This window comes from Benincasa hispida, chromosome 3 (assembly GCF_027475165.1).
Source record: "Benincasa hispida cultivar pf3 chromosome 3, pf3_genome.v1.1, whole genome shotgun sequence".
NCBI classification, from domain to species: domain Eukaryota; kingdom Viridiplantae; phylum Streptophyta; class Magnoliopsida; order Cucurbitales; family Cucurbitaceae; genus Benincasa; species Benincasa hispida.
Genome location: NC_143480.1, coordinates 29,753,843 through 29,780,535, shown reverse-complemented (window position 1 = coordinate 29,780,535; position 26,693 = coordinate 29,753,843). Strand labels below are relative to the sequence as shown.

Genomic DNA, 26,693 nt, shown 5'->3' with positions numbered 1-26,693 from the left:
GAAAGAAAAATAGCATGGATTTGGAGTTGGGATGAAAAATCAATGAGGGATGGGAAGAAAATTTGAGAGAAAAAGTGTTCAAAAGAGGAATGGTAACTAACAAATGGCAGAATCTGTGTTTAAAATGCGACTCTACCTTGCAGCGTCGCGACACTAGTTACCCAGCATTGCAATACTGTACCCTACTTTTTTTTTCAATAGAAACGACTATCCCAGGAAATCCGGTTCGTCGCTCGGGAGAATACATCCGGGGTTTACTGTTTTCCTTCTCGCATTTTTATCCTAGGAACGAAGAAGTATAAATCAAATCTACAACTAAAACTAATTAAAAAAAAAAGGAAATTAAAACTAAAGGAAAACATGTTTTATTTTTTACGCATGTCTGCCTCCAGGACAGGCAAATTTTTAACGTCGATTGCTCGATGGGACCCATCTCTTATGCCTTTCAAGGTACATTAAAATTTTCATATTTTTCCGGTCCTCTCTTGGATGAATCTATATAGTCGGGAAGGGCTATAAGGGAACTCATCCTCTCTCGAGAACCAGACACGTTGAATTTGGCTTATCTAATATTTGACAAACAAGGGAAAAAATAAAGAATCAAAGGACTCAAATGACCCAAAAGAGTGGAAAGAAAGAAAAGACTCAACAACAGACTCTGACTCATAAGGAAAATACGAGCAGTAATCAAAGATGCAAGAAATTCTAGGAAAAAGTATGGTTCTAGACTTGGAAGCCTCTAATTGTTTTACCTAAGATTCCTTAAGGTGCGATGCAGGCTCATACTTGTCCCTACTTACTTGTTCTAAAAATGGCATGGAATAAACATCATCTTCATCATCGGTCCAGGAAAACTCCTCATTAAGATCGGCTTCAGTACGACAGATGATGGAAGGCTTTGAATGGGTTTCCAATGTCAACATGGAGTGTGCAAGCTCAAGGGTTCAATGAACCTCAACTAGCACAGGGGTTTGAGTCTCTAGATGAGACTCTTACATTGATAGGAATTTTGAAGAATCAGCGGCTCTACTGGATTGTCGATGTGAATCTCTCCACTGCTTAACCCAATGTTCTCAGAAATTGTATCTTCCCGAGGCTCATCGATTCTCTTAATTGAATACGTAATCTTAGAAACGAGATCACATAGATTCTAAAAGTCAGTTCTAACCTTATGTCCGGAATAGAAGCTATCCTACTGGAAACTTGATGGTTCTTGAGAAAGATAGAAACGTTCCTGCATAAACTCACAAGAGTAGTCAGAAAGTTTGTCAACTAAATTTTCTGAGGAATTACCTAAATTGGTAGAATGATATGACATCGATGAAAATAGCGTTCAATTGGGCTCTTCCCAAATTGGGTAGTACTCGCGTTCAGGACCACGTGAAACTTGTATCTGTTCAGTAAGCACAACTCGAACAAGAGAGGTTAGTTCATTTACTTCACTTTTAAGCTCATTAAATTCTCTTACCTCTTGTTCTCTCTGGTGGGCCACATACATCACTTGAAGCGCGTAATAGATGATATCTGTCATATTAAAACAAGTAGACACAAAAAGAAGAAAATATTTTTTGTATTTTAAAGTTTGATAGTCATATTTAGCTAAGAAAAAGATTAAATGACTTAGCTTTCCCCAACAGTGGTGCTGTTTTGTTCGGTAGCTTAGTAGGTATCGTTAATTCTACCTAGCCCAAAACAAACAATATTTATAAAACTCATACATCCACTAACATACATCTACTAAAACTAGTTTGTAGTTAAAGCGGAAGTAAGAGGTCGATCCCCAGGGAAGGTTTTAATTTGAATCCTCTCTTAACTAAGCTTGACTATTAAAGCAATAAAATTGAGGTTTGATGAATTTAGAAAAGTACTAAAAATAAAAAGATAAAAGATGAATGTAAACAAGTGAGGAATAATCTTGCTTCTAGTTCAAGTTAGATGTTGATGCAATTCTTCTCATCGAATTCTAAAAGTTAATTGACAATCGGATTATGCTTGCAACTACTCACCCAACTCGATCAAGCTAGCCTCTACAAAGCCCAAAAATTAGTAATAACCTAGTCGAGAGTGCGTCCTAACCATTGATTAAGGTTGGATAGGCCAAACCCTAATCAATCTACATGCTCCTACTTCTATTGGGTTCGATAGCGGCAATATAGAATAGAAAACATGCGCATTAGGTTCTAGGATTCAATTGTGTTGATTAATTGTTAAGATAGCTTATACAATTAACCAAGTTTTCTCCAAATCTAGTAATTAATACATCATAGGATAGTCATCAAACACACAATTACTATTGCCTCTTGTAGATCTTGGCTAGGAATTCCATCGAACACATTGAAAGCAACATATTCAACAATGATTGTGAAAAAACCAAACATCTAGACTATACATGTTCAAGATAAAAATCATTCAACATGCATCAAGAATTAAGCATAGATTCAAGAGAGCACAAATTCATATTGTAGTTGATATGGAAAAAGAGAAAACTCAAAAGAATTGCAAGAACCCTTGAAGTCTAGAATCAAGATTCAATTAAATATTCACAAATTCATAGACAAAAGTCATTTTCCATGTTTGCAAAAAAAAAACTAAAACCGTAGGACACGTGCCGAATATTCCATTTATTTTTTTATTAATGTTGAAATTACACCTTAGTTGAATTATCAAAGATTCTTAATGTATACAGCTTGCAAAACCCTATTTGGGTCTTAAATACTTAAAAGGAAGTACAAGAATTAGATTCCACGAAGAAGAAAAAAATCGTTGATTAAGTTAAAGGAAGGAGTGGAGTAATTGGAGTACTATAAATTTGAAACTATATGTATCTTAAGCACAAAGCATTCCATAAGCAATAATATTGCAAGTAAGTTTAGGAAAATGTGCTCCCATATACGTGTTGGCGAGTATCGTCCATGTGAGGATTCTCAAGGCCCACACGTGAAAGACATAGCAGAATGGGGAGTAACACAATACAACAATGACAACGATACATACTGGAAAGTCATTCGTGTGGAAAAGTGTGAGTCACAGGTGGTGTCTGGTATTAACTACCGTCTTACATTGTTGCTTAAGGATGACAAAACTGATTATGAGAATTATTTCTTGGTTATTGTGTGGGAGCAGCCATGGAAGAATCACAGGAAGCTCATTGAATTTAAACCTTTGTTACAATAAAGCAACACCTACTATACTAGCTGCTTTCACATAAATATATGTGATGTGTGTGTTTTATCTTCATGAGCTATCTATATAAGTAAAGGGATATATAATAAAATAAAAGCTATCAAGCTTAGTTATATATATGATGTGTGTGTTAAGTTATATATGATGTGTGTGTTATCTATCTTTATTAGATCTTGCATGATGTGGAAGGGTCATGCACGAGAAGAACTAGGGTTTTGGGAAAATTAAAATTTGAAGTTACATAAAAAATATGAATGTAAGGACCTGACTTTTGAAGATCTCTAACGAGAGTCGTTACTTTATAATTTCATTTTTTTAAAAAAAAAATGCCAAGCATTTTGACCATTGGGGTAAAAGTTATTAACAAAAAAAAAAAAAAAAAAGACAATATCAAAACAATTTTTAAAACTAGAAAATAAACAAATAAATAAAACATTTGTTTGAGGCCTTCTAAAAATATTTAAGGTTGAAAACATTACAAATTTTCAACCTAACATCGAGTTTTAAATTAAAATATTTAAATAGCTTGAAAATATAAACTGAGCGGAAATGATTTTCTTGTCCCATATGACACGGTCATGAGTCTCTCATGTCACTCGCCGGTCTATTCCTTCTCTTACCTGAAGAACATTGTATAAGAAAAAAATTCAGTAAATGACTTATTACTGGGCCCTGTAGGTGGACATGTTAACCTTCCTTTCCAGGCATCGTTGTACATCCTATAGCATAACAACCTTGGTGATCGAACATAAATTAGTCATAAGTATAAACCCGAAGGAACATAAATCAGTCATAGATATATAGATGTAATCTTGAAGGAACACAAATAAACTGTAGGTGTGATCTCAAAGGAACACGACTCAGTCATAGGTGTGATGCTAAAGGAATACGAATTAGTCATAGGTGTGATCCCCAAGGAACAAAATCAGTCATAGGTTTGAACCCGAAGGAACAAATATTGGTCATAGGTGTGAACCCAAAGGAACACATATCACTCATAAAAAGTACACTCAGTTACCATCTATTTTAGCATGCTTCAGTCAGCCATTGAACCTCGTGATGTATAAGATCCTGTATCATGTTCACAGCGACAAAACTCATGAATTACCGGGGGTTAATGCTCAATCTTAACATCAACAATTTGGTTAGGGCATTTGGATCGAGGAAAAACCGGTTGTAAGACACTTATTTCGAATCTCATGCCCAAGCAATTAGAAACAAAACTCCTTTTTATCCTAACTGAAAATAATTCCAAATCGTGGTTTGATTCCAAACTCATCCCAAAACTTTGGACAACGATTCAACTCTTTTGCACAAATCAATAACATGTAATTAGAACCCAAATTATAGCAATTATATCAAATCTAAAAGGGTTCCAAAGCCTTAAGACATACCCAAATCATGCTGAAACCACTTATAATCTGTTGGACAAAACACTCTTGGCCTAAATGAATCCTCCGATATATGAATCTAAGGTTTAAATACAATGGGTCTCAATAGGTTGAAGTAAAAAACTAGTGGATATTCAAGATTTATAAAGAACCCACCGGTTTCTTCCCAATCACCGCACATCCCCTTCAAATTTGTCAATCTAAGTCCAAAACGAATCGTGTAAATTGCCATAAAATCAAACGAAAACAAAAGAGGGGAGAGAGAGCCAGCTGCTGAGATTCGGTTGAGAGATGGGGAAGAAAATGCACGCATCTGGAGGCCTCTTTCCATAAAATATATATTAGACCTAACCACCACAAAAATTACAATAAATATATAGATATATTTTTCCCTTTTCACTTTCAAAATTTCAAATTCTTAAATTCCCAAATTAAATCCAATATAATAATTCTTCTATCACTCATAATTTAAATAGGATTTTCTCATCACAATAATTCATTTAGTCTCAAAAGTTCTTAATAACCCAAATAATTCAAGATAATTAATCTAGAATTACCTTAAAATTTGAGATGTCACATTCTTTCCTCCTTAACAACTTTTGTACTCAAAAGTTCAAATCCTAAAAAAGTTATAGATAGTTTGCTCTTATATCATTCCTTGCTCTCATGTTTTCTCTTCGAACTAATGATGTTGTCATAGAACTTTGACTAGCAGTATCTCCCGATTGTGTAAAGTTTTCACTTCTCTTGCAAGAAATGCTAGATTTCACATGTAACTCATGTTTGGTCTAAAATAGATGTCGTTAATTCTATCATACTCAAAACAAATGAAATTTATAATACTCTAACTACAACTAGAACTAACACATAGTAATAGTGGAGTAAGAGGTGAGAACCTCTATTAATTGGCCTAAAATAGACTACTTGAATTCCAAAATGCGAAAGATGAAATGGGGGTTGTTTGTTTTCAAGAACTAAGAACTAAGTGAAAAAAAAGTTGATATAGAAAATTTATTAATGAGAGAAGTAAGAGAGATTATGAGATAAGATTCAATTGTAATGAAATCTTGGAAATTTTATGTAAACTACGCAATTCTATCATTGACTTAACAAATAATCATGCAATTAAATTATCCAATAGTTCATTAAGAATAAATTCCTAATGCCCTAATTAGCTAATTTGACAATTAACCCTAATCTAGGTCTTAATTGCTTCCTAAAGACATTTCACAATTAATACCTAAGTTGCATTAAACTCATGGATTTTCTTAAGTATTTCAATCTTGAAATACAAAAGACTAAAAATTCAAGACTGATTGTATGAATGTTCTAAATTAATGGGTTCCTTAAAGAAAAGAGGAAAAGAAGTCCACATTTTCTATCAAGACTACTAAATCTTACAACCATAATTACAAGTTTGTTATAGAATTATGTAATTTTTGCATACAAAAATTTATTAATCTTGAGTCGTCAGTTCAATATTAATCAATTTTATTCTGAATCTCAACAAGAAAATTCAAAATAAAGTAATTACATGAAAAAAAAAAATCAAGGAAAAGTCTCAAGAAAGTGTCAATCTACATAATTCCCCAAGAAAAAAGATTACCTACTAATGGATGATGAAATTCTTCAAGCAATCCATGGATAGTTACATATTTGGTACAAGGATTGAATACAAAGTGATTAAATCTCTCAAATATTTACAAGAATATCTCTGTAAATTTGAAGTCTCCTAAAAATTTGAGTTTTTCTTCTCTTCTCCCCTTTGAAAAACTGAAACAACAAAATTTATACCAACAGGCATAGCGTCATAACACGAAGGCTAGCGTTGCAACGCTAAACCGTAGAAAAGCCAAGAAGCTTTGGGCTAACATTGCAATGTTGGGCTAACAGGCATAGTGTCATAACACCAAGGGGTGCAGGATGAATCGCGTCAAAATCTGGAGCATTTCAACGATGCATTGACGTTGAAACTTGATGGTACTCGATACTCGATGCACGATGGCCTTTACTCGATACTCGATGCTCGATGGCATTTACTTGATGATACTCGATGGAATTTACTCGATGAAAAAAGAATAAGAACAAACTCGATGATATTTACTCGGTAGCATTTTGATAATTTACTCGATGGTACTCGATTATACTCAATTATTCGATGACATTTTGGTAATTTTATGATCCTCTTCAACTTGTTGATTTTTTTGATAATTTTTTTAATCTTTTTTGGCCCAATTTTCTCTAAATGTCTCATAAACGCCTTGGGAACCGTTATTTTACCTACAAAATTAGCATTTAAAACAAATAATCAACACAATTTTTGGGAAATTAACATAGAAAACATATATCCTTTAAAAACCTAACAAAACGGCCCCAACTTAGCTCTTGATCGCCCCGAATACGTCTAAACTAGGAATATGCATATATTCAAGAAAAAATGGATTGTTTATTGTTTATTCAATGTTTCATTCTTTTATTCAAAATTGACCTATTCAAGTTCGTACATTTTCATCTCAACATCCAAATGGTCTATACATTCAAGAGTCTTACACAATGAATTGATTCTCATCTCTTTTTTCAACAATCGAGGAAGTAAGGATATAATCAAGTATTTAGAAATTCAAAATTTTGCTAACAAAAAGTTGAAGCTTATTTTCAAAAGAAAAAGTCTTTTTCTTGCTAAATCATAAAAGTATTTTTATGTTGGGGTGGGGTACTTGTCAGGTAGTATGTTACGTGTAAGAGTGTATCAACATGCAGTGGAAGCAACAAGGATCAATAAGCATTCAAATTCTTTAATTTTAGCGGAAACTAAACATGCTCATCTAATATAAGAGGGTTTGTAGTCATACCTTTGTAGAACTCTTCAAAATCTTGATCAATAACAGTTGTCTTCTCCAAAACACACCACGAACCACCTTAAGATCTTTCCCACTATCCTCTTGGAGCTTTAGAACGAGTTGTGGGACCTAAGAACAACTTGAAACAATGGAAAAACAAGGAGAGAAGCTCACTACACCAACTAATTTGAAGAACACTTTCTTCAACACAAAATTTTCTCTAAAATTTATTTTGAATGCATGACTCAAACTCACTCCAATCTTCTTTATTTATTGTAGGTGAACATGCAAAGAAGAACACTGCATGAGTTATAACTCATGATTGGAGTGAGTATGAAGAAGGGAAGTGGTATTTGTGTGAGCACGTAGAAGATGGGTAATGGAAAAACTGTTTTTTTCCATTTTGTGTATTTTTCAATCTTCTATTTTTATCAAAATCGATTTCAAAATCAATTTTGATTTTAAAACTGAAAATTTTACTAATTTTATAAAATTAATTTCATAGTTTAATTTTGTAATGAAATTAATAAATAATTATTTAAATAATCATTTAAATAATTCTAATTAATTTAATATCAAATATTAAATTAATTTTTACATAAATCCATCTTCATATATTTAAATCATATTTAAATATAAATTCTACTATTTCGTTTAATTCTAATTTGAACGTTTCAAATGAACTTATCAAGTTACTCTAAAGCTGATCCATTTTCAAGCTAGTAGGGGGATCTCATGGACCTACAGATCATGGGCTCCAATGATCCGAGATTAATCGGCTAAACTCATTAGAAAGAATTAATCCCCATTCGTTAACTAATGGTTCGCTCCACTATAGCTCATAGTTGAACTTCTCTCACTATAGATATATTATGCCCACTTAATAAACCATAATCAGTAAGTCAATTCTTCACAGGTTGTTCGTAATCACAGCTGGGTCAAGATAACCGTTTTACCCCTGTGAATACATCTTGTTCCTTAAGTTTCCACTGACTCTCTAATGAACAATTTTGATTCATAGTACCTATGAATCAAATCCTTTCTCTATCATGAGAAGACGAGGCCCCAATTGTTCAAGACCTGGAATCAATACTTAAGAGAACAACCTATCTACTAACCCTAAATCGGGTAGGAGTGAATTCCATTTTGCAGGGCTATGTCCCAAGCTATCCATCGGGTCTTATCCCCAAAATGAGAGGCTTATTGAGCAGTGTTGTTGAACTACTCTCACCGTTTGCAAATCAAAGGATAATCCCGAGGAAACGGAAGTTCATAGCTAGCTCAGGATTAAGATCGAGTTAATCTAGGTTACTTAATAAATGAAATAGTCAGTTTTAATAGTAAACGGTCGTTATAAAGAAAAGTGACTATTTTCATGGTTCAGTCTATATGCAAACTCATTGCATAGGATGCCCCCACTCACATGTCTCACCATGAATGATCTGTGGATCATATCGTTTTTAGCACTTTATAACTCCTTGTAATAACTACAGAGTGGACCACATCTGGTAGTGTTACCAGGATGAGATACCCAATTTCATCCATATGGTTATTAGACCATTTAGACTATATACTATTAACTTGATCCTATTTATGTCACTAGATAAAGCTAAAGTATTCAGACTATAGCCATGGATATGTTTTTTAGATTTTCATAATAGAATGCAAAAGCAACAATTTATTATTATTGATAAATAGAATGTTTAACACAAACTGAACGTTAGGACAACATGATCAAGATTTTTAACCTAAATTTTTTAAAAAAATTCTTATCATTTGCATTGTTAAGTCATTATTTTGTGAAATTAAAGTTTTGTATGCTTAGAATTGGGTTATCTGGTTTGTACTTCTGTTGTCACCCCAAAAGGTACACCTTTGAGTTAGGAGTAACTGTGCTTGTTTTAGAGAAAAACTAGACAAAGTAGATAAATAGAGTCTATTGTGAACAGCAGAAAAAGAGAGAATAAATAGAAAAAAAAAGCAAATTAGTTGCAATTTTGAAAAAAAAAAAGGAAAAAAAAAGCATACAAAATGAGGCATAACTAGTGTGCCTGCAAAAAAATAAAAAATAGTGTGCATGTATACATGGATAGAGGTGAAAAGAGCTACCTCCGCTGTGCCTAGTTAGGGCCCGTGTGAAAAGAGTGATAGGTTCCTGGTGGTGGGATGTGAAAGCTATCCCTCTAGGTAAAATAAATTCCCTTTATGCTTTTTGTGTGTATGTTCAGGCATCCTTGTCTTAGTATTGCCCTCTTTTTTGCAAGGTTCGCATGTCCAAGGTCGATAACCAAGCCTGTGTAGAGGAAAAACGGGATGAGGATCTTATAAACCTTTTCTAGGTTGTGCAAGTTTAACTAGCAAGACTCTTGGCTCACTCATGCATGAATAGATCAAGAATCATTTTTGAACTTGTGCTTCATTGATTGATTGTAATTGATTTCGTTCTTGATTAAAAATATCATTCTAACTAATTGTTTAGACTAGAGTAATAATTTTGCAAATTAAGCTAGCATGTTTTTAATTATTTTATACTTGATTGTGTGTTTCTACCTTGCTCGAGACGAGCAAGAATTATGTTGGGGGTATTTGTTAGCTCTCAAAAAGAGCTATTATTCCTAGCTTAACTCGGGCTCGTTATCGGATTTTACGTGTTTACTTCTCTATTTTGTAGGTATCGAGCAACCAAGAGGTAAAATTAATCCTTTGGTGAAGAACGAAGTTAATTTGAAACAATTTGGAGTTAATTTGAACATCGAAGCTTCAAAGGAGTTGAAAGACCAAAATGCCATCGAGTTCCATCGAGAATGATCAGCCAGCGAGCATTATCGAGTACCATCGAGCAAAAGGCAGTTGAATAATCAAGAAAACGCTATGGAGTCAACGAGCATCGAGTATCGAGTCATTGAGCATCGAGTAGGGAGTAGCTGGCGTGGACACAACATTGCAACGCTACTCCAAGCGTCGCGACACTCCGAGTTGCATCATCATCAGCGTCCCAACGCATCTCAACACTAAACTCCAACGGTTGAAGGTAGAAGCATCAGTGTTGCAACGCTTCTTTAGAGCATTACAACGCTACGAAGAATGACAAGCATGGAGCTGAGCGCACGTGCAAGTGAGCATTGGATTAAGCATTGGACTTCTTGTCTGACGCTTTCCTCTCGTCGCATCAGCGTTGCAATGCTACTCCATGTGTTGCAACACTACGTTAATCACTATAAATTTATTTTCTTGGCTCGATGTTGATAGCTGCTGATTCTTAAAGGTGAATGCATGGAGGCCGAAGTAAGACTTCGTTCTTATTCTATTTCTTTAAGTTTTTAGTATCCTTAGGTTAGTTTTTCTTTTTATTTTGGATTGTAATTGATGGACTGGAGGTTCGTTTTTTATCTGTCTATGAATTGAGAGATAACCTATATCTAATTTCTTTGAGCAAGATCCTTATGTTAACTTCTTGAAGGTTTTCTAATTAATTTAACTGTACTCTTGTGAATTCTTTGGATGGATTCGTTTTTAATATTAATAGAGTTCCGATGAATTCTTCTGACAAATTAATTTATTGAAATTATTGTTTGCAAAATCGTCATATCCTAAAAAATATTGATTAATTTAGTTGCACGTATTAGGATCGCATATGTGAAGCCTAGACTTTTTCTGACCTAATGCATGTATGCCCTGATATAATCTTTTCCAAATAAATCATGCTACAAGATATGATTTTCTGGCTTGTAGTATGTCTCAACAGCTTAACCCTATTCTAATGCTTTTCAGTTTTAACTTGAATGTCACTGAGAATGAAAAGTTTTAATTAAATTAGTGTTGATTTAGATTTTTATCAAATTTGGCTAATTGGGCTATTAGATTTTCTAATAGGTTGAGGGCTTGACAAGTTCAGTATAATTACTTGATGTCTAATGAAAGAAATTGCATAGGAACTCTCTCTTGCTCTAGAATTAGATAGACTCCTATCCTAGATTATATTTACCCCTTTTTATTTTAATTTCACACATGTTATCTCTTCCACACTAACACCCCCATGTATTTCTCTAGTTAGAAAACTAAATTAACGAAATCAATCGCACTTCTCTGTGGATCGACTCGGACTAACTACTGTTGCTACGTTTCAGTAGTAATAGGAGTAGTTCATTAATTTACAAATTTTCTTTTGTTTTGGGTTGGAGTCGAATTAACAACATCGATGCCCAATCCGAACAGCTAGGATTATCTCAAGCATCTTATATAGACATAATGTTGTCTTGATATAAAATGCAAGATTCCAAGAAAGGTATGTTACCTTTCGGGTATGAAATTCATTTGTCTAAGGAACAATGTCCTAAGACATCCTAAGAGGCTGAGGTAATGAAACGAATTTCCTATGCGTTAGCAGTTGGAAGTGTTATGTATGTCATGTTGTGTACATGTCCTGACATATACTATGCAGTTGGAATCATCAGCAGATATTAGTCCAATCTTGGATATGATCATTGGACTTCTATTAAGAATATTCTCAAGTATCTTCAGAGAACAAGGAACTATATCCTGGTGTATAATGCTAAGGATCTGATTCATACAACATACACTGATTCTGATTTTCAAACTGATGTAGATTCTAGGAAATCAACTTTAGGATCAATATTCACTCTAAATGGAGGAGTTATAGTATGAAGGAGTATAAAGAAAAGTGTTGAGTCTAATTTTCCTAAATCTAGCATGACTGAGAAAGAAAATGTCTGTATAAAAAGGAAGATGTTAATGTATGTGATAAAAATGTTTGAAATAATTTTTTGGAAAAAGTTGTTTCTAAAACTATTGCCCTTGTATCCATTCTTTCTGTGATTAGTAATTTCGAAAATATTTTTGTTGATGTGAATGTTCAAAGTAATGCACCTAGAGAATCGGTTTAATCTAGTGAAGAGGATGTTAAAACTCTTTCTGAGATAATTGTTATTTTTTATCAGGGAATTGTGTCTAGTGATCTTGATGATGGCACAAAGGTTACTGGTAAAGAGGATGTTAAGGAATCAAGATGTTGAGGTCTCTACAATCTTATTCCTAAATCTAGCGAACAAGCTTCTGAGAAAGCCCATAGTACTACTGATGAAGATGTTGATGATGACACACCCATGTCTAAGTTACAATTGAAGAAGAATGAGGATGTTGAAGTGGATGATGATGCTTCTTTTGAGACATCAGAAAATTTGTCTGAAAACACTCTTTATGAGGAGGCTTCTGACTGGGTTTAAAAAGCAATTCTAACAATGAGGATATAGGTTGATGATCGTGTAACTCATGCATCTATAAGAGCAAAAGGTAAGCAGGCATCTCCTTCCAATGTTTCCTCTGTGCTTTTAGATGCAGTGTCATTTCATATTAAAGAAGGTACCAGCTTATAGAAGTATGTTGTTAAAACGAATGTTGTTGATGAAAAGGAACTGTTTGATCGCATTCCAAAATGCATTAAGCTTATGTAACTACTTCTTGAAACTGATTTGGAAAGAACTGTTCTAAAATTGGGACCCTATTATTATCTCCGGCTTGTGCGAGAATTCATTGTGAATTTGCCTTCAAACTGTGTTAATCTTTCTAGTCCTAATTTTTAGAAAGTTCATGTTAGACATCATCCATTTATTTTTCTACTTCCCTAATGAACCAATTCTTGAGTAAAAATGTGCTGAACAGTGACCCTCTATGAAGGATTTGGTGTTTGAGCTAACGAATGGTGCAAGATCTTCATGGCCTGGATAGGGTCAGTTGCATAGCTGTGTTAAGTGTGAAGTATGCCCTTCTTCACAAAATAGGGATCTCCACCTGAGTGCCCTTCGTCACATAAGTCTAGCTTGTTTATATCTCTTGCCACCTTAATATATCATATTAGGATTCGTGATCGTTTTAATTATGGGGTGTTTGTTCCCAATGAGATTAAACTCATATGGGTTTGAAGGCTGTTCGATTACCTATTTGTTTATCCTTGCCTGATTTGTGGAATTTTATTAACTCAGAAATCTTACTTACTTCTATAGAATTTGTTGGTTATCCTTTGGTCTTTTCTCTATTAATCCCAAGCTTTTGCAGAGTCATCATGTTCCTGATATGGATACCTAAGCTTCAGCTCCTCCCTTTGATGGTCCTAGCCAAGCTTTGGTTAAATCCTCTTTTGGGAGTCGCATTATGCTCCTATTATCCAATGAATCCCATGATATTGATAGTCTTATTTAGAAGCTTCAAGGGCAGAAGTTAGAAGTTGATGAACAATTGTTGTTGATGAGGGCCATTCTGTCAAAGTTTGGTGGTGGTTCCTCTTTTCACAAGGGAGATAATGGGGGAGCTTGTTTTTTGTGCTTTGGATGGGTGGTTTGGTTTTGGTTTTGTTTTGATGGTTTGAGTCTTGCTTGGCTGGTTGACTTAGTTTGTCTAATTTGATGTGATAAAGACCTTTGCCTTTTACATTGTTGTTTTCTTGTTTAAACTTTATTTATGATAACTTTCATTATGTTTGTTCATTTTGCCTTTATAAAATTTTTAGCCAAAGGGAGAGTTTGTTAGAGTTTTGTTGATTGCCTTTATATATTTTTTTAAGGTTATTTATGGTGGTTTTGCAATTGTCAGAAATATTGTCTTAACAACTATCACAGAAGGTATTATTTCCTGCAGTATATTTTTCTTTCTTTATATTTAAATTTTCTATAGATTTATTTTATCTGGTATTTTCCTTGTTTGAGGCGTGACTTATTCTTTCCACATGGTGATTTTGTTTTCTTTCTTTGCCATAATTTTAAAAAGAAGAATGATAACGTACATTTAGGGTTATCGCATTTGATTATCATTGGAGAGTGTTTTTGTACTTGGTGGCCAAATTGTCCAACATTTTTTTTTTTAACATTTACCCACTATATTACGTTTTCTGATACCATTGATTCAAAAGTGCAATACCAGCTTGAAGATAATTTCTACCTTAGGGAGAACCTAAGGCATTGCTGTTGAGAAGGGATTTTCGGTCTTAGGGAGAGCCTAATACTATATCTTTTGTGAAGGAGTTGTCCACCTTTGGAAATCCCTAAGATTCGTCAGTGAAATAGTTGACTGAGTAAGAGGAAATATAAGATCGTTGGAGAGAAGTCTCACACACTGTGATAAGCTAAAGTTTTCAACAATAATATTAATATACTTAGGGGAGCCTAAGCTTATTTGAGAGGGAGTTTCATATCTTGGGGGAGCCTAGGTGATCTGTGAGTTGGTCTCTCTGCAGTATTTGTTTTATTGGAGATATGTACTATGTTGTAATTTCTTTACTCTTTAATATTAGTGGATTATCTTTCCTAAGCACACTGTTCCCTAGACGTAGGTGGATTTTTACTGAAATGGGTTACCAATTGTTTCTTTACTTGATTTATTGTTATTGGTATTTTGTTGTCACAGTGCTTGTATGTGCTTTCTGTTTAATATGTGTGTTCTATGTGAAGAGTCATCTTATAAATTTTTCATGCAGTAATAAATATAGACAAAATTAGTGGGATTAAGAGCTCTTTCCTACAATAAATAATGTTCAAAATATATTTTTAGTATATTGGATGTAAGTGGAAAGGAATTCAAAGTTATGAGATCACTTTTAAGTTTTACCAATGTTAAACAAACACAATCTTAAACCTGGGTCAAATAAAATCGTAAATAACAATCTCTGAGCCTTATAGTTAAAATCATAAATAACAAAAATATGTCAAATAAGACACTAATACTTGGTTGTTCGAAGGCCCAGATAATAGATTCAAGGCTTTTAAACACATGATATAGTTGAACTTTGGGATTCAAAATTATCTCATCTTAGTAAAGGTAATTTTTTTTTCTTAATTAATTACTTGAGGGAAGTACAAGAACTAATTTCCAAAAATTAAAAAAAAAAATAGTTAATTTAGTTGAAAGGAATGAGCGGAATAAATTGGAGTAGTATAAATAAATGAATAAATAAATAAGTATATATATATATGTATGTATGTATGTGTGTATATAAATATATATACATATATATATATGTATATATATGTGTATGTATGTATGTGTATATATAATATGTGCATATATCTATGTATACAAACAGAATCTTAAAATTGGGTCCTGGGCAATTACTTGGCATGTTTTATCCTTGTTTAGCCTTAATCTAACGTGTTTTATATTTATATCTTGTTTCTCAATAAAATGTCTCTTTTAGAGAAAACAAAATCAATCTTAAATTGAATTTGGTAAATTTAATCGAGACTGTTCTATGCAAATTAAAAGTAAGATATTTTTGTATTATATTAGGATAATAGAAGCATGATGTTAAGGATCGAAAAATGAAGATGAATAGTGTAGAAAATAACAAGGTATTTAGGTGGATTTTTGGATTTTTTTGAAAAAAGTAAAGGCCCAATAGCATTTTTGTAATTAATGAGCAGTGGCATTTTTGTAATATCCCTTTCTTCTCCAAAATAGGGCAGGAAATCGTGACCTTTGTTGGCTGGAAGAGAAGAGCAGTCGCCAGTGAGCAGTGGAGCCGCCTGGGTGCTGAAGTCCACGAGCCGCCTGAAGAAGAAGAAGCCGTCTGAGATTTTCGCTGGAGAAGAGTTGCCGCCGTTCGATGCTTGAAGTCACCTATGAATAGCCGTTCTTGAAAAGTCGCTCGACTGGATCTTTGGTGTCGGTTCGAAGAAGGGCAGCGTCGGTTCGAGCGTTGGCGGCGGTTCGGTCTGGGAAGCACAAGGTGTGGGCGTGGGTTTCCGTCAGTGCTGGGTTTGGGCGGTCTGGTCTGGGAAGTTCGTTGTGGTGGCTGCGTCTGGCAGCGGTTGTCGGCGGTGTGAGAGATACGCACAGGTCTGCGAGTGGTTCACCGGTTAGAGGTGGGTAGCACAATATTTTGGACTGTTTTGTAGTGGGTTGTTCTCAGTTTTCAGAGGCTATAGTTGTGTGCGGATCTATCTTAGTATCAGTGGATACTGAAATTACAGATTGGTGATTTCGTTGATTATCTACAATTTGTAACATTCAATTATTGCTAATTAATAAATTAATTCAAGCTGGTTCTCAAAGTGGATATAGACCAAATTTGTCAAACAACTATATATCTTGGTGTTCTTTACTGTTTTCGATTTATTTCTACTAATTGTTTGTATTCTATTTTGCCATCTAAGTTAGGTTTAGAAACTCTCACAAATGGTATCAGAGCTTCAGTTGATCCAAGAAAGGTGTGTGGTAGTGTGTACTGTCATATTCTTTGTTCAGGAATTATTTTTGTTGGGTTTAATTTAACAGATGGCTTCGATATCTACACGGTTCAAATTTTTTAAATTTGATGGGAAAGGTGATTTCGGGTTATGGAGGAAAAAGATTAGGGCTATTCTGGTACAATAAAAGGTAGCCAAAATCTTAGACGAAGATAACCTTCCACCGAAAATTACAGAAGCTGAAAAAAGAGATATGGATGAGATGGTCTATTTGACAATAATTCTGTATCTGTCATATAGAGTGCTTAGGTTAGTAGATGAGCCCACTACTACAACGGAATTGTGGAAGTAACTAGAAAGTCTTTATTTGACAAAGACCTTGTCAAATAAATTATATCTAAAGGAGAAATTCTTTGGATATAAGATGAACTCAAGTAAAGGCTTAGAAGAGAACCTAGATGAATTTCAGAAGATCATAGTTGATCTCAATAACATCGGTGAGAAGATGTCAGATGAAAATCAAGCAGTTATTCTTTTGTATTCTTTGCCAGAATTGTATCAAGAAGTTAAGGCAGCTATTAAATATGGACGGGATTCATTGTCCATGGATATAGTGTTGGATGCCTTGAGAATGAGAAATCTCAAGATTAAAAGGAATGCAAGGATGTTTACTCATGGCCAGAGGCAGAAATGAGAAAAAGAACGGAAAAGGAAAAGAGTCGAGATCCAGGTCGAAATCAAAGAGGAAAAGTAAAAGGTGTTTCCTATGTCATAAAGAAGGACACTTTAGAAAAAATTGCCTTTTGAATAAGAGCAAGGAAGCATCAGGTAGCAAGCATGCAGGGGATTCTAGTGCAGCAAATATTACTGATGGGTATCATTCTGTAGAGGTTTTGATAGTGTCCAGTAGGGACATTCAAAATGCTTGGATCATGGATTCAGGGTGTACGTTTCACATGACTCCTAATCGGGATTGCTTGATTGACTTTCAGGAAAATGATGGGGGATCAGTTTTGGTTGGTGATAATGGTGCTTGTGATGTAAAAGAAATTGGATCAGTTCGAATTGCAACAGATGATGGTATGATCAGAATTCTTACAAATGTAAGGTATGTTCCAGAACTCAAACGAAATCTAATTTCTCTGGACGAATTAGATAGAACAGGTTATTCCTATAAATCTGAGAATGGAGTTCTGAAGGTTATCAAGAGTTCTTTGGTTAAGCTGAAGGAGACCTTGAGGAATGGTCATTATGTGTTGGAGGGTACTGCAGTTTTAGGTAGTGCTGCTGTTGCATCTCGGAAAGAAACAAACAAGTCTATGTTATGACATAACAAATTAGCTCATGTGAGTGAAAGAGGTCTGCAAGCTCTTTCACAACAAGGTTTTCTTGGAGTAGTTAAAGACATTGAACTCCCATTTTGCAAACATTGTATAATGGGAAAGTCTACCAGAGTGAAGTTTGGGAAAGAGAAGCATTCTACTAAAGGAATTTTGGATTATATTCATTCAGATTTGTGGGGTCCTACAAAGGTACCTTCTATAGGAGGTTGAGATACTTTATGTCGATAATTCATGACTTTTCAAGAAAGGTGTGGATGTATCCACTGAAACAGAAGGATGAAGCTTTTTGGAAATTTCTTGAATGGAAAAAGCAAGTTGAAAACCAGACAGGCAGAAAGGTAAAGTATCTAAAAACAGACAATGGTTTGGAATTTGTGAATCACAAATTTGATAAATTTTGAAAATCTGAGGGAATTACGAAGCATTTCACTGTTACGTACACTCCACTGCAGAATTGTTTAGCTGAGAGGTTCAACAAAACAATTATGGAGCGTACAAGATGTCTCTTGACAAATGCTTCATTACCCTTGAAGTTTTAGGGGGAAGCTGCCCAAACAGCCTGTTATCTTATTAATAGGAGTCCGTCTTCCACTTTAGGCCTAAAGACTCCTCAGGAGATATGGACAGGAAAAGCTCCAAGCTTGGATCATCTTAGAGTGTTTGGATGTTCAACTTATGCTCATTTTAAAGAAGGGAAGTTGAATTAGAGGGCACTAAAATGTATGTTTATTAGCTATCCTCAGGGTGTTAAAGGATATAAACTTTGGTGCTTGGAAGAGGGCAGAAATAAATGCATTATCAGCAGAGATGTGACCTTTAATGAAATAGAGATGCCGTTTCGTGTCAAAGAGCAGCAGAAACAGCAGATAGTTGATCAAATTAAGTTAGAGGTTAGAATTGATTCTAAAGCACAACCATCAGTTAGTTTAGGTGATTCCAGTGATCAGTCATCCAGTTCTAGTGGTAGATAGCTTCAACTGCAGAGGACTTTGATTGATGAGGGAGCTTTTGGTGAAGAAAGTTCAAGTAGCAGTGTCTTACAGAACTATCAGCTTACATGTTACATGCCTCAGTGGGTGAGGCAGGCTCCTACGAGGTATGGTTATGCTGATTTAGTTGCTTATGCTCTTACTTATGTAGCTGACAGTATTGAAGCAGAGCCTCTTACTTTTGAGGAGGCTATTGTATCTGATTCAAAGGAATAGTGGATGGATGTTATGGAAGCAGAGTTGTTCTCGTTGCAGAAGAATCAAACATGGTCATTGGTTTCAAAGCCTCCTAATCCGAAACTCATTCAGTCAAAGTGGATTTATAAAATCAAGCCAGGTACAGGAGGTGACAGCAAGCCTAGGTATAAGGCTAGATGGTAGCCAAGGGCTACACTCAAAAGGAGGGAGTTGACTTTCATGAGATTTTCTCTCCGGTGGTGAGGCATTCATCCATTCAATTAATTTTATCTATTGCTGTTCACTTTGATATGTTTGTTGAACAGATGGACGTCACCACAGCTTTCCTTCATGGTGAATTGGAGGAAGTGATTTACATGGCTCAACCTAAGGGCTATGAGGTGAAAGGAAAGGAAGACATAGTTTTTCGTCTTCACAGGTCCATTTATGGACTGAAGCAATTACCGAGACAATGGTATATCAGGTTTGACACTTTTATTCTGAAGCAGGGGTTTCACAGAAGCTCATATGATGCCTACGTGTACTGGAAACTATCTTAGAAAGGTACATATACTTATCTACTTGTGTATGTAGATGATATGATTTTGGTGTCTAAAGATTATTTTGAAATCTGTGATCTCAAGAAATGGTTGAGTAGTGAATTTGAGATGAAAGATTTAGATGAACTGAAAAGGATCCTAGGCATGGATGTAAAAAGAGATAGGGAGAAAGGTTTGTTAACCATTTCACAGGAGAGTTATGTGCATAAACTGCCTGAGAAGTATAATATGTCTAGTTGTAAGGCAGTTTCGACACCCTTAGCATCTCATTTTAGGTTTTCTTCGTCTCAGTGTCCTGTTACTGAACAAGAAAGGTTAGAGATGGCTAATATTCCCTATTGTAATGTTGTTGGAAGTATTATGTATTTGATGATTTGTACTAGGCCTGACTTGGGTTATGTTATGAGTATGATAAGTAGGTTTATGTCAAATACTGGGAAGGAGCATTGGAATGTAGTTAAATGGGTGCTTCAATATTTGAAAGGTAGTGCCAATGTATCATTGTGTTTTAGTAGGGATTGTGATAAATCAGTACTGTTGGAAGGCTTTACAGATGCAAATTATGCTGCAGACCTTGACAAAATAAGGTCTGTCACATTTTTCGTTTGTTTGGTAATGTGGTCAGTTGGAAGATTGCTCTACAGTCAAGTGTTGCATTGTCTACTACTGAGTCATAGTATATTTCAGTGGGTGAAGCTGTGAAAGAGGCAGTGTGGTTGAAAAGGATAGTTGATGAGTTGTTGTCATAGGAGTTCATTCCTATCGTCCGTTATGATAGCCAAAGTGCTATTCATCTTGCGAAGAATCCATCTCATCACGAACGGTCTAAGCATATCGAAGTTAAATTTCATTTTATCAGAGAAGTTGTGACCCAGAAAGATGTTGAAGTGGTCAAGGTTCATAAGTTGAAAATTTGTCAGATATGTTAACCAAGGTTTCTTCCACCCCATAGGTTCAAATACCTATTAGATGGGCTGAATATTAAATCTCAATGATAGGAAGTTCGGAGAACCAGCTTGACACTTAAATATTCTTGTTATGAGGGAGATTTGTAAAAAATAACAAGGTATTTAAGTGGGTTTTTATTGGGTCTTTTGGAAAAATTAAAGGTCAATGGCATTCTTGTAACTGATGAACAGTGGCATTTTTGTAATATCCCTTTCTTCTCCAAAATAGGGCAGAAAATCGTAACCTTTGTTGGCTGGAAGAGAAGAGCAGCCGTCAGTGAGCAGTGGAACCGCCTGGGTGTGAAATCCACGAGTCGCCTGAAGAAAAAGAAGCCACCTGAGATTTTCGCTGGAGAAGAGCTGCCATCGTTTGACGCCTAAAGCCGCCTGTGAGTAACCATTCTTGAAAAGTCGCTCGGCTTGATCTTGGGTGTCGGTTCGAAGAAGAGCAGCGTCGGTTCGAGCGTCGGCAGCGATTCGGTGTGGGAAGCACAAGGCGTGGGCGTGGGTTTCTGTCAATGCTAGGTTCGGGTGGTCTGATCTCGGAAGTTCGCCGTGGTGGCTGCATCTGGCAGCGGTTGTCAGTAGTGTGAGAGATATGCGCGGGTCTACGCGTGGTTTACCGGGTAAAGGCTTGTAGCACACTATTTTGGGCTGTTTTGTAGCGGGTTGTTCTCAGTTTTCAGAGGGGACAGTTATGTGCGGATCTCTCTCGGTATAAGTGGATATAAAATTCTTTTATTGCTCATTAATAAATTAATTCAAGCTGGTTCTCAAAGTGGATGTAGACCAAATTGGTCGAACCACTATATATCATGGTGATCTTTACTGTTTTCGATTTATTTCTGCTGATTGTTTGTGTTCTGTTTGGCCATCTAAGTTAAGTTCAGAAACTCTCACAAATAGAAAACGTAAAGTGATAAAGAACCGACACTGCAGAAATTTACGTGGTTCATTAACAGTTTGTTAGCTACATCCACGAAGTAGAAGAAGAACCATTTTATAGTAAGAATAATTCAGATTATATAATAGTGGCACCACTAAAGTTAGAGAGTTTATATCGTAAACTTCTCTAAATCTTATTGTCAAAATGATAAACAACAAAAATATATCAAATGAGACACTTAGACCTAGTTGTTCGAAGTGTCAGATAATAGATTTAAGGAATTTTAGTATAGTTGAATTTTGGGATTCAAAATTATCTCGTCTTAATAAAGGTATTACTGTTTTTTTTTTTTTGTCTTAATTAATTACTTAAAGGAAGTACAAGAATTAGATTCCACAAAAAAAAAAAAAAAAAAAAAAAAAGTAATAATTAATTAAATTGAAAGGGAGGAGTGGAATAAATTGGGGTAGTATAAATATGAAACTCTCTTGTTAGGAAATGAAGCCAAAATTAAGCATATATATCCATAAGTAAGTTAGGAAAATGTGTTCTCCCGTTCTCGGCGGTTATGTTCCATGTGAGGATCCTGAAGGTCCACACGTGATAGGACTAGCAGAATGGGCAGTAGCAGAGTACAACAAAAGGGGGCATTGCCTGACATTCATTCGTTTGTTGAAGTGTGAGTCGCAGGTTGTGGACGGAGTCAACTACCGCTTGATCTTGTCGGCTAAGGATGAAAAAAATTATGAGAGAATCTATGAGGCTGTTGTGTGGGAGAAGATATGGGAGTATTTCAAGAAGCTCGAATCCTTTGAACCTCTCTTGTTATAAAGAAACACAATAAAGCAGCAGCTACTGCATATGCATGCATCAGATGAATATATATATATGTTAAATATATGTGTACTTCCCTTTACGATCAATCTATATAAATAATGGGATAATAAAATAAAAGCTATATGGATATATGTTTTTGCATGTCTTTTCCTCTATTTTATTAGATGTCATGGTATGGTAAGATTTAAGAGTGATGCATATTAGAAGAAATAGCATTTTTTTAAAAAAATCAACTTTAAATTTTCATGAACTTTTTGAATATATGTGTAGAATTATCGAACTTCTAACTTCGAGAGAGGTTGATAGTACAAAACACTATGTCAATTCAACTATGACTGAACTTCCATAAATCTGTTAATAACATGAAAGAGATTATATTAACGAAACAAAATACACATATATACAAAGAAATGAAGATCTATCTTCTTGGATGCATGATGTCTTAGCAAACATATACAGTGGATCAAAGTAATATATATATATATATATATACATGAGATAAAATATATATTAACTTGTTGAATTGTCTTTGATCTTGAAAATAACTTGTAGTGTTGCAAGAATATAATGTGTGGTTCAATGATCTAAAATGTTTTTTTTTTCATTTAATTCCCCTAGTTTTGGAAGGAGATATAAATGAACCGAAATCACATCCAATAAGAGGGATCTTGAGAATATGAAAGTATGGTTAAAAACAGCTTGATAAATACTTGCAAAAATACCGAGATTTACTTTTAAAAACAAAGTCGCATGGCCTTACAATTGGACTTGAACCAATCCCTTGAATTAGAAACACAAATTCTAGGCAAACATTATGTTATAGCTAAAATTTCACTTTTATACAATCTAAAACTTTAGATGGATAGGGGGAAAATGAAGAAAATTAGTGTTCATTCACCTGAGAAACAACCACCTACACAAAATATTATGACCTAAAAACTGAAGATATGTGTGATAATAGGGATTGGATACTGGGAAATTTTGCTCGTGATGAACACCCTTTTTGTGATCACCAACTTGAGCCATGTATTATGCCACCTCGTAATGAAAGAGAAATGTGTCCTCAGGTAAGATGAGCCATGATTCGAGGACAAAAGAAGACCAAGCAACAGAAATCGAAGAGATGCCTTTATAGAAAACGAGATAGCATTGCAACACTACCCTTTATAGAAAACGACATGTAAAGGTGCTACCGAAAGATTCATAGAATTTGCATTTTTCATAAGTGAGTTTCAGATTATTTAAAAAATGCTTGCAACATTAATAAAACCCTAAAATTTTATAAATTTGTTAGGGATATGATATATATGTTATCTAATGCTATTCACGTTCATCATGTCTATTATTCCTTTAATTCCCCATATTCAATTAACAAGAGTGAAATGTAAATCTTTTATACATATAAGAAGAGCAATTACTTACTTATGTGGGCTATTTAGGAGAAAAAAAAAATTTACTCTCAAAACTTCACGAGTTGGATCAATCGATATATTGATGTGTAAATTTGACATAGTGCGTGTAACAGACGATGTTTCTCATCTTCTCTATATATCATATAGTAGCGCAATTATAATCATTATAGCCAATTTTTCATCTTCTCTTATTTCTCTATTAATTTTCTTTACTTATTTAGAAAAAGATCGTAACGAGATGTTTCTCGATTTTTCTATTTCGATAGAATTTTGGAAGAAGAATAATTCTATTTAAGTAGTCCTTTTAGTCTACATATATGCTTAAGTCCCACAAAAATATATATTTTTTTTTATTTTAGTAATTCTCTTTATCTTGTATCACTTTGTTCAATTATACAGTTGGCCTCTAAAATAAATTGACTAACATTATAAGAAAACAAGTTTTCGTTGAACTCACAAATGTCGATGCTACAGAAAGTATCAACATAGGAGATATATGTTGACGCTACAACTAGAATTAACATAGACATTCTTTCCCAACACATATTTAGTACGATGTCAAGAAAAGCACCTATCCTAACATCAATATTCAGGAATCAAGATAGGCAGTCTTAGGATGTCTCCCACAAAGGCTATCCCAATGAGTTTTTAAAACAACGTCGGCATAGCCTATTATCCCGAAGTCACAGTTATGTATCAAGAAAGAGGCTCTTTCCTGACGCTCAAATGGAGCATTAAGTAAGACTTGATAAGCCTACCTTTCAATATCTCGATTTTTAACCTAGGTTCTTCCCATTCCCTTTTTGTCCAGCTGCATGCACAACACAATCTTCTTCCCTCATTTTCTATTTAGCCGTCGCCCTCCCCCTTACGCCGCCCGTCCTCCTCTTGCCACTGGTGGTGCTACTCCTCCTCACGCCGCCCTTAAGGTTTTTCTCTCTTTTTTTCTTAGCATTTATGTCTGATTTGTTGAATTTTTTCTTGAAATTTGTTAGCTTTTTCTATGTCAAAGCTCTGAATAAAGGATAATAATAGGTTTATTTCGTTTAAATTTAAGTTTTGGGTTAATTTGCTTGAAATTTTTTACAACCTTGTACGCAAAAGTTCTAAACAAAGAAAAATGATGGGTTTATTTGCCTTAAATTTAGGTCTTGAATTTTTTGCATAGATTTATTTGTTTTATGTTTGATTGAGGGCAAACTTTACTTGTTTGATTAAGTGGAAATTTGTTTGTTGGTCGAAAGGGAAAACAACCAAACAAGCACACGCGCACATACAACATGCAACACACAATCTCTACAAAATGTGCAATAAAGTATGTGAAGATAATAAATCTAGCTTAAATAAAAAACATAAAATAGCACGCATTAAAAGGTACTATAAAAGGCTGCTCTAATAGTATTTTCGTCTCTTATGGGTAAGTTCTAAATGGAACCTAAAATTAAACTTTAATTTACGCAAATTAACTACGTCTCAAAACACGGGGCAGTAAAGTATGCGAAGGTAATAAATCTAGCCTAAATAAAGAACATAAAATAGCATGCACTAAAAGAGGTTGATTGCATTTCCGTCTCTTATGGGTGAGTTCCAGATGGAGCCCAAATTAAACATCAATTTATGGAAATTAATTAGTTATGAAAACATGGGGCGTTATATTCAATCTCTATAAAATGGGCAATAAAATATGTGAAGGTAATAAGTCTAGCCTAAATAAAGAACATAAAATTGCTTGCATTAAATGGTGCTATGAAAGGTTAATAGCACTTTCGTCTCTTATGGATGAGTTCCAAATTATTTAAATAATACTTGCAACGTTAATCAAAATCTAAAATCTTTTATATATTTGTTAGGGATATGATATAGCGGGCCCAATAATATTATTCAAGTTCAACATATAAATCGTCTTTAATGGCACACATTCGATTAACTAGTGTGAAATGAAAATCTTTTAATATTCATATAAGTGAAGTTACTTGCAGTGTGTTATTTAGGAGAAAACTATAATTTTTATACTGTCAAAACATTTCAGATTGAACCCATCGATATGGTGAAATCTATATTAATAATTGTATCAATTAAACCATAAAATTTTTAGAAAATAAATCAACTTTTAAGATCTTCATTCCGGCATCGTTTTAAAAATAATGTTTGAATGTGTAATTATGATATATTAATTGTAACAAACTTTTTTTAAATGTAGAGTTTAATGAATGAAATATTGGAATGAAATAGTAGACTCAAATTGAATATATGATAGTGCAACTACCATTATATGAGCAATTTATCATCTTCTCTTATTTCTCTATCATTTATGTCTATTTATTTAGAAAAGGAATTGAAGATGGCTTATATTATTATTATTATTATTTTACTCTACTTTGAACGTAGGATGTTTGAAAAGAAGAACAATGTTATTTAAGGTTGTCCTATAATTTTAGAGTAAATATAAGTCATGGCTAGTACTGAGAGTACTATATATATACATTTCAAATTGAGTTCTTTTTTATATGGTATCATATCCTTCAATTATACAACTGGTCGATAACAAAATAATTCGGCTATGAAAAAAGTTCTAAACTTTTCTTTTAAATAATGTCAAAAGAGTTGAGGTGCTCATAAAAAACCTGATTATTCTGACTTTCTCACTAGAAATATTATTATAGGTCATATGTATAATGGAGAAAATGGCATTAAAACGTCGGAAAGTAAATTGAAATTTGACATAGATAATATTTAAGAGGAGATAGGTTTTATAAATTTATTTATGGATAAAAGGTGAGAAATTATGCAAAAGGAAGCATCATCATACATATATATTTAGATGTTGATGTCTTCAATATAGTTGAAACAGACGATGCTCCAAAGGCCAACATATGAAACAAGGATTGCAACTTGAATGATCTTAAGAACATAAGCACCACTGATCTTGAGCTT

At 34.2% G+C, this 26,693-nt stretch overlaps 1 protein-coding gene, 1 long non-coding RNA gene and 1 pseudogene across 2 annotated transcripts; 2 read left to right on the top strand and 1 right to left on the bottom strand.

Annotated features, from left to right (window-relative positions):
* The first annotated feature begins 2,877 nt into the window (after positions 1-2,877).
* On the top strand, positions 2,878-3,174 carry LOC150037191 (cysteine proteinase inhibitor 5-like). The gene has a single exon (XM_090311907.1). The coding sequence runs from the start codon at positions 2,878-2,880 to the stop codon at positions 3,172-3,174; it is 297 nt and encodes a 98-aa protein (XP_090168033.1).
* Positions 3,175-6,048: 2,874 nt separating this feature from the next.
* On the bottom strand, positions 6,049-7,885 carry LOC150037190 (uncharacterized). The gene is made up of 2 exons (XR_016528727.1): positions 7,427-7,885; positions 6,049-6,854 (listed from the first exon to the last, which is right to left on the bottom strand). It is a non-coding gene; the product is annotated as an uncharacterized LOC150037190 (long non-coding RNA).
* A 14,117-nt stretch (positions 7,886-22,002) lies between these two features.
* On the top strand, positions 22,003-22,488 carry LOC150037189 (cysteine proteinase inhibitor 5 pseudogene; annotated as a pseudogene).
* Positions 22,489-26,693: the final 4,205 nt, after the last annotated feature.